This window comes from Colobus angolensis, unplaced genomic scaffold (genome assembly GCF_000951035.1).
Source record: "Colobus angolensis palliatus isolate OR3802 unplaced genomic scaffold, Cang.pa_1.0 Scaffold1, whole genome shotgun sequence".
In the NCBI taxonomy this organism is placed as follows: Eukaryota; Metazoa; Chordata; class Mammalia; order Primates; family Cercopithecidae; genus Colobus; species Colobus angolensis.
This window is the reverse complement of record NW_012110918.1, coordinates 3,482,486-3,491,693: the sequence shown is the minus strand read 5'-3', so window position 1 is coordinate 3,491,693 and position 9,208 is coordinate 3,482,486. Positions and strand designations below refer to the sequence as shown.

The following is a 9,208-nucleotide window of genomic DNA, read 5'->3' as shown; positions in this document are numbered from 1 at the left end:
CAGTTTTTGCATGGTACTTTACTTAACTCTCCAACACGTAGTGTTCTATCACATGATACTTCATAATGAAATTTACCAATTCCCCTATATTAACATTTTTAGGTTTTTACATTCCCCCAAATCAAACCACTTAACACTTGATTGTCCATTCCTGTTTTGATTTTGTTCTTTAATTATGATTATACTGTATATATAATACACAGAAAATATTTTTTTTTGTTTTTTTCCATTTTTATTTTTTATTCTGGAAAATATTTTAATTCAACGTACTTTATAAAATCCTATCTCACACTGCCTTTTAGGAGACTGAAGATGGTTCTCCGTTGTACTAAAACACAGGACAGCAAAAAGGGATTGGTCTATTTTAATGCTATGATTCACAAAAGGAAATTAAGGAGGGAAGTGCGTTGGCTGAAATTAATAAAGTTTCCTATGATTTTATCTATATGGAGGGGAGACTAAGGCGGAGATTGTGTTACTGCAATTACTGATCCCCCAAAGACTTCTGAATACTAAAAGTTTTTCTAATAAAAAAATTACACATTTTCCTAAACAGATCTAATACAGAAATACTTTCAACTACCAGATATGAATACATATAATTCATGGTTACTTAGGATTTTTTTTTTTGAAGATAAAGTATATTTGCGCCCAAGAGTATTTATATGTGAGAGCCTATCATTCTCCAAAAATATGCATGAATTCACAGGAATATTGATGCAGAATACGTGAGAACGAGCTTGGATACAGCTATCTGGGTATCTTTATTAAATATAAACATTCTATTTTTAAGCAAATGGAGAATGGGGAAAATTAATAGGATTATATGTATAGCAGATAATGTATGCAGAAGAGCAGAACTCAGAATTAGGCACTTAAAGGTGTACCTGCAGAATCTTACCTAATAATTTTATCTAAGCTAAAACTTAAAAGGCACTACAGTTGGCCCTCTGTGGCCAAAGGTTCTGCATCCTTGTATTCAACCAACCTCGAACTGAAAATACAGTATTCTCAGGATGCAGAACCCTTAGATATGGAATGCCAACTTTTCATATCAGCAGATTCCACACGGCTAACTGCAGGACTTGGGCATCCACGGATTTTGCTATCTGCAGAGGGCTCTGGAAGCAATCCCTGAGAATCCTGAGTGATGGCTATATTAGAAAACACAGGTGGTATTTATTAAACATGCACGGAATACATCTGGCGGCACAAAAAAATATATAGCAATAGTGATTGCCTCTGGAGAAAGGAAGGTCAGATTGGAGATTATGACGGAGACAGATTCATTTTTCACAGCATACCCTTTATACTACTTAAACTTCTGAGACATGTATGTATTTATAACTTAAAAAAATAAAGAGTTGAGTAACAAAATAAGTAAGGTGACATTGAATTATGACTTAATAAATATCCAGTTATAATCCAATAAGTATAAAATATCCATGAATGCATACTCATAGAAATAAATGCTGAAAAAATAAATGAATAAACAAATCTCCTGTGCAGAAAAATTTCAAATAATTGATGTAGATATTGTCCCTTCAAGAAGGTAGAACGTAACTCCTCACCCCCTAAGTGTGGCTGTTTACAGTGACTTGTTTCCAGAAAGTACAGTATTGGGGGGTTGAGGGGATGGGGGAGGATGTGGAGAAACCTGACAAACACTGCCTCAACCAGGGGACCAAGGTTGACATCATCAGTGATAAGTCACGAGGTCAGCATGCACTCTTGATAAGAAGATGAGAATTGTACTTCACCTCTGTGGTCTTCCTCCCCAAAATGCAAAAACCTAGGCTAACCATGAGAAAAACCCATAATGAGGGCTTTCTACAAAATACCTAATCAGTACTCCCCCAAACTGTCAAGGCCATCAAAAACAAGCAAAGTCTGAGAAACCGACAATCCAGAGGAAAACATGATGACTAAATATCATGCGGTATAGGATCATGAGGCAGAAGAAGGACATCAGGTAAAAACTAAGGAAATTTGAATAAAGTATGGACTTGAGTTAGTAACAGTGTATCAATACTGGTCCATTAGTTGTAACAAATTTCTCACACTAATCTAAGATGTTAATAACGGGGCAACCAAGTGTAGGATATATGGAAACCCTCTACTATCTTTGTAACTTTTGTATAAATCTAAAACTATACTAAAATTCAAAGTTTTATTTTTTAGAAAGGTAAAAAGTTCAAAAAGAATATTATTTCTTAAAATTAAAAACTGGAATGTCAAAGAAGTTTAATAAGACACTTGAATTAAAGAAACAAACTAACATTTTAGGGAATATTAGTAATGACCCAAGGCAGAAATAAAACACTCAAATGTATAGCATCCCTAATTTATGTGGGAATGAACAAGGTTCTCTTGGGAAAATGAAATATGGAAAACTAAAGTAAAATATACATAGTCATGCACTGCACAATGTTTCCGTCCACCAGGAACCACGTACATGACGGTGATCCCATAAGATTATACGCATCACCTTTTTAAATGTTTAGATATGCTTAGATACATAAATACCTGCCGTTGTGCTACAACTGCCTATGGGATTCAGGACAGTCACATGACGTACAGGTTTGCAGTCTAGCAGCAATAGGCTATGCCATATAACCTAGGTGTATGGTTTGTGTAAGTGTACTCTGATGTTCACACAATGATGACATTGCCAAATGACACATTTTTCAGAATGTATCCCCATCATTAAGCAATGCATAACTGTTCTTGAAAACTTTATTTTCAAATTTTGCAGTGATTTCATACCACCAGTGTAGCTTAGACTTAACAAAAATAAAATAAGAAAATACCCCTCTCACCATTAGCTGCCGCCAGAAAGGATTTGTTACTGCCCCGAGCCTTATTTGTCAGGTCTTCAGTTATGTCCATGTGTCGGTGGATTTCTTCACGCATTTCTTCTAGAATTTTGCAGAGTTCTGCTTCCCAATAATCTTTGTCTAGACAGTCAATTAATTCTGCAAGCTGGACCTTTGTGCTGTAGTACCAAATTTTCTTTTCATTTTCATTTTCTATATCTTCTTCTCTGTTTAAAAATAGGGGAAAATATATGTTACACATAATGCCACTTATCTGACAGTTCATCTACCCAGTGAAAAGTTAAAACAAAGCTTATGCACTAAAACTCAATATAGGTGCTCATAAGAAATCCCTGCAGGTCTCATTCAAACTTGATTTACTCTGAGAAAGGACATCTAAAAAACATGACACAAAGAAAGATGACCTCAAAATTCAGAACCATGTGAGAGTACTTTGTGGAAGCCAGTTTCAGCTACATCTCAATCAACTTTAAGATCATCAATGTAACAATATGAGAAGAATGTATTTAGAATTATTTTAGAATAAAAATAAACTTATTTTAGAGACAGGGCCTCACTTTGTCGCCTAGGCTAGAGTGCAGTGGAACCATCACGGTTCACTGCATACTCAGACTCCTGGGCTCAAGCAATTCTCCTGCCTCAGCCTCCCACGTAGCTAGGACTACAGACATGTGCCACGATAGCCAGCTAACTTTATAATATAGTTTAGATATATTTCCAACAAAATGGTGTAAATGCTTTGCTAAGTTCTGGTTCTTGAAGGGGTTATCTCAAGTAATATCTCATCCCTCTTCTCTACTTCTGGACAATCGAAGCCCAAACTGGAGAGAAGGGGAGCTTCCTCTCCTGCCTAAAACTCTCCTAAAGTTCCATTCACTTTTAATGGAGTTAAAGACTTCAACAGAGATGGTCACTAACTTAAATCAAACAGGCAAATTAAGGTCTGGGACTAGACGTAGAGAAACATATAATGGTATTTCTGTCCCCACTCAAAAGGAATTCCAGAGTATGTGTGAGGCACCTGATGAGAGTGAGTCTGATTTCCCTGTTTACTCAATGGCAAACTGAGGGAACTGAAAGAACTGGGCTTTAGGAGAGATTTGGTTTTAAATACACTCATTTGCTTATACAATATGTGAACATGGACAAGACACAAGCTCTCTGAGTCTCTAAGCCATTCTATTTACCTCACTTGTAAAATGAGGATATAATAAAACCTGCCTGCGGACCACTGTAAGACTTAAAGGTGTACCGATAAGGCATCTACCACAGTGCCTGGGCACATCAGTGATCAATAAATGTTCAATATTATTATTAAGGTAATAAATGAAAAACAATTTAGCAGCATTCCAGGAATGAGTCATTCAGTAATTCTGAAGAAAGAAGGCCTACATTAAATCACAGATAAATAAAAGGATACAGGTGGAGTACCCTTAATCTGAAAATCTGAAATCCAAAATGCTCCAAGATCCAAAAGTTTTTGAGTGCCAACACGCCATTCAAAGGAAATGCTCACTGGAGCATTTCAGATTTTCAGATTAGGAATGATCAACTGGTAAGTATAATGCAAATATTCCAAAGCCTGTAATACTTCTGATCCAAAGCATTTTAGATAAGGGATACTCAACCTATACGGTATTCACTGACTTAACATTTTTCTATTTGAAGCCACAGAAAGATAAATTCATTAAAGCATAAAGTAGCAAACAGCAAATACCTGCTAATCCATTCAAAGAAAAGTTGGGGGTTTTTCTGGTCTGTTCTGTTTTAATTTTTTTCTTTTTTTCTTTTTTTTTTGTGTGTGTGTGTGATGGAGTCTCGCTCTGTTGCCCAGGCTGGAGTGCAGTGGTGCAATCTTGACTCACTACAACCTCCACCTCCCAGGTTCAAGCAATTCTCCTGCCTCAGCCTCCCAAGTAGCTGTGACTACAGGCGCATGCCACCACACCCAGCTAATTTTTGTGTTTTTAGTAGAGACGGGGTTTCACTAGGTTGGTCAGGCTGGTCTCAAACTCCTGACCTCATGATCTGCCTGCCTCAGCCTTCCAAAGTGCTGGGATTACAAGCATGAGGCACCGTGGCCAGGTTTTTTTTTTTTTTTTTTTGACAGAGTCTTGCTCTGTCATCCAGGCTGGAGTGCACTGGCACAATCTAGGCTCACTGCAACCTCTGCCTCCCGGGTTCAAGAATTTCTCGTGCCTCAGCCTCTGTAGAAGGTGGGATTTACAGGCACGTACCACCACGCTCGGCTAATTTTTTTATTGTCAGTAGAGACAGGGTTTCACCATGTTGGCCAGGATAGTCTTGAACTTCTGGCCTCAAGCAATCTGCCCACCTCGGCCTCCTAAAGGGCTGGGATTACAGCCATGAGCCACCACACTGGGCTGAAAAGTTGTTTTTTTAATACTTAGTTACTTGGCCTATATACAGTTTATATAATCAAAATTATCTGTCACTGTAAAAGTGACAACAGCTTTCAGTACAAATATACATTATGTATGTATATTTGGTTTTGGAGTTATAATGTGGTTCTGCAGAAGCTCTGGTTCTTACAAGGCCTACCACGTTCCTCAGGTTCAACCAAACTGGCCCGGCTTCCCTGAAGTTACCACTCGGCACTCATTGTCAAGGACTCATAGGGTGGCAAAGAGAAGACAGGCTGGCAAGAAAAGGTTTCCTAAAAATATAATTAAGAGTAAAGATACATATCATATGTCTACATTTTAAAGCTTCTTTGACTTTTACCTAGGTTAGATAAGTAGAACGTTAATGACTAACAATAAGTTTCAAGTTTCATTTCTAAACAAATCCATAGAAATGAAGAGTAAAGAACACTAGTGAGATGAGTTGAATAATGTCTCCCAAAGTTCATGTCCACCTGAAACCTCAGGATGTGATCTTATTTGGAAATAGGGTCTTTGCAGATGTAATTAGTTAAGGATCTTGAGATAAAAATCATCCTGGATTTAGGGTGGCCCTTAAGTCAAACGACTGGTATTCTTAGAAAAGGAGAGGACCCAGGGTGACACATAGAAAAAGAGGTAATGGGCTGGGTGAGGTGGATGATGCCTGTAATCACAGCACCTGGGGAGGCCCAGGCGGGCAGATCACAATGTCGGGAGATGGAGACCATCCTGGCTAACATGGCGAAACCCCGTCTCTATTAAAAATACAAAAAATTGGCCAGGAGTGGTGGCGGGCACCTGTAGTCCCAGCTACTCAGGAGGCAGAGGCAGGAGAATCGCTTGAACCTGGGAGGTGGATGTTGCAGTGAGCCAAGATCCTGCCACTGGACTGCAGCCTGGGTGACAGAGACTCCATGTCTCAAAAAAAAAAGAAAAGAAAAAGAAAAGAAGGTAGCATAGAGGCAGAGACTGGAGTGATGTGTCTGTCTGTAAACCAAGAAATGCCAAGGACTGCCAAAAGCTAGGAGACAGGCATGGAACAGATTCTCTTTGAGAGTTTCCAGAAAAACCAACCCTACTGACTTATGATTTTAGACTTCTGGCCTCCAAGACTGTGAGACAATAAATTCATATTTTTTTAAAGCCACCCCATTTGTGGTACTTTGTAATGGTGGCCCTAGGAAACTCCCAACTTTTGGTACAGGAAGTCGGGTGCTTACTGCTAACATACTCCAAAATGTGAAAGTGGTTTTAGAATTGAGTAATGGGAAGAGGCTGGAAGAACTGTTAGATGGTTGATAGAAAAAACCTAGGCTGCCTTGAAAAGATGGTGACAGCGAGACTGGAATTATGCTGCCAGCAAGCCAAGGACACTTGGGGTGCTAGAAGCTAGAAAGGGCCAAAAAAAGCAAGGATTTTTTCCTAGGGCCTGCAGAGGGAGCATGGCCCTGCTGACACCTTTGAGTTCAGACTTCTATTCTCCAAAACTGTTAAATAATCAATTTCTACTGTTTTAAACTACCCAGTTTTATAGTACTTTGTTTATAGCAGCCGCAGGAAACTGATACAACTAGCAATTCAGCAATTAAAGACAAAAGCTAGGTCCTAAGCTCTTGGTCAAACAGCCCAAGTAGTGCTTAGGAGCACATTCTGGAGCCCGAATGCCTGGGTTCAAATCCCGATTCCATCACTTAGTAGTTGTGTGATCTTGGATAAATTACTTAAAACTCTCTATGCCTCAGTCTCTCCATCTGAAAGACAGGGTGATGGTACGTATCCTGGAAGACGCTGTAGTTAGAATTAATTAAAATATATAAAGTGTTTAGAGTAGTACCAGCACTTCATGGGTATAACATACATAGTTGTCATCATTTTCCTTACCTTATGAAATATATAATATTTACCTTAAAACAAATAACTGGGCTGGGCATAGTAGCTCATGCCTGCAATCCCAGCACTTTGGGAGGCTGAGGCAGGTGGATCACCTGAGGTCGGGAGTTCAAGACCTGCCTGGCCAACATGGTGATACCCCATCCCTACTAAAAATACAAAAATTAGCCAGGTGTGGTGGTGGGCACCTGTAATCCCAGCTACTTGGGAGGCTGAGGCAGGAGAATCACTTGAACCTGGGAAGCGGAGGCTGCAGTGAGCCCAGGTCGTGCCACTGCACTCCAGCCTGGGTGACAAAGTGAGATTTGTCTCAAAAAACAAAACAAAACAAAAAAACTATTGGTAGGATGGGTGTTTTAAAAAGTAGTATTTCAGGATGCAAGAGAAAAAGGGGTTCAGGGAAAGAAAGGGGTGCAGGCAAAGGAAGCTCTAGGAAGTAGCATAAATAGGCTGAGACCTGAAGAATGAGTTAGTTAGCCAACAGGTTTTTAGGTGCTTTTGTTTGCTTTTTATTTGGTTTTAAGTGTCAGAAACCAAGATAATTAAATGTACAAAGTCAGGGATCTGTGTTAAAGAGTCTGAAGTTTCTGTTAAAAGCAAATGGAAGTAATTGTAATCAAAAGGTTTTTCAACTTAGGGGAAAGGAGACTTGATCAAAATTGCTATTTTAAAAAATCATCCAGTTATGTATGGCTGGACATAGTGGCTCACATCTGTAATCCCAGCACGCTGGGAGGCCAAGGTGGGTTGATCACCTGAGGTCAGGAGTTCAGTATCAGCCTGGCCAACATGGTGAAACCCCGTCTCTGCTAAAACTACAAAATTAGTAGTTGTAATCACACCTACTCGGGAGGCTAAAGTACGAGAATCGCTTGAATCCAGGAGGCAGGGGGTTGCAGTGAGCCGAGATTGGGCCACTGCACTCCAGCATGGGTAAGACTCCATCTCAAAAAAAAAAAAAAAAAAAAAAAAATCTTGGAGGGTTGGGGTAGGGGGTTACATATAGGCCACTTTAGGGTGACTGACTAGTCTAATGAAGATGACACTGGCTTGTATCATGGAGGGAGAGTGGGAATGGAGAGAAACTGATTCAATATTTATTTTAAAGGCATAACAAACAACAAAGGAAAAAGTTTATTCCCATATTTCTAGTTTGAGCAGCTGGTGGGACAGTAATCCCATTTACTAAGATGAGAATACTGGACGAAGAGTAGGTAATGGGGGGAAATGATGAGTTCAGTTTTAAACATCTTTGAGGTGCCTGCTTTGTGGACACATCCAGAAGGCTGCTGGACATACAGAACTGAATGTGGACAGAAGGAATTCAGACACAGGTCTGATGGCAACTAAAGTCAGTAAGTTAATATGTGGCTTGTACCTAGAATGGGGAGTAGAAAGCTGGATAGATCTAAAAGCAGAGTTTAGTTCATTAGGAAACTAAAAAGAATACAGATTTTTAAAATGCCGTTTAAAGGCGTGTGGTGGTTCACGCCTGTTGTAATCCTAGCACTTTGGGAGGCCAAGGCTGGAGGATCGCTTGAGCCCAGGAGTTCGAGACCAGCCTGGCAACATAGACTGTCTCTCTACAAAAAAATAAAATATAATGCTGTGTTCACATAATTTTGTTTAGAATGGAGAGTGACAGAAAAATGTGCTAATCTAATCTGGTAATTTCTATTTCAGTGGTCCCAATTTCAAAGGATTGACAGGATAAAAGCAATAGTTAAGAAAGATTGGCCCACTTACATAATGAATGAAAACTGGCCTCTAAGTTATACACTGAGTATGTCTTGGCTCCTCAGGTGGACTATAAATTCATATATAAGAACCTTTTTTTATTATATGCTTCACTAATCTATACAAATAATATATTTTAAGCACTTATTAAAAAGCAATAATGGAAAACTTAATTTCTACAAATTGCTAACATTACAATTAAAACCTCTGCATACTATAACCTGCATGAAAATTTTACATGGCTTTAAAACCATCACCAGGAGTCCACATACAATCTAACACAAAGGTACAGTTAAACTGAAATTATTTTAATCTCATTTTCTTTTTTTTTTTTTTTTT

The 9,208-nt window shown here is 38.9% G+C and overlaps 1 protein-coding gene across 1 annotated transcript in view; it reads right to left on the bottom strand.

Moving 5' to 3' along the window:
- BPTF (bromodomain PHD finger transcription factor) overlaps positions 1–9,208 on the bottom strand; it is a 178,463-nt gene that overhangs the window by 126,695 nt on the left and 42,560 nt on the right. Inside the window, exon 3 of the mRNA XM_011931095.1 lies at positions 2,820–3,043. Coding sequence (XP_011786485.1) covers positions 2,820–3,043 — 224 coding nt within the window. The remainder of the gene's footprint in view (positions 1–2,819; positions 3,044–9,208) is intronic.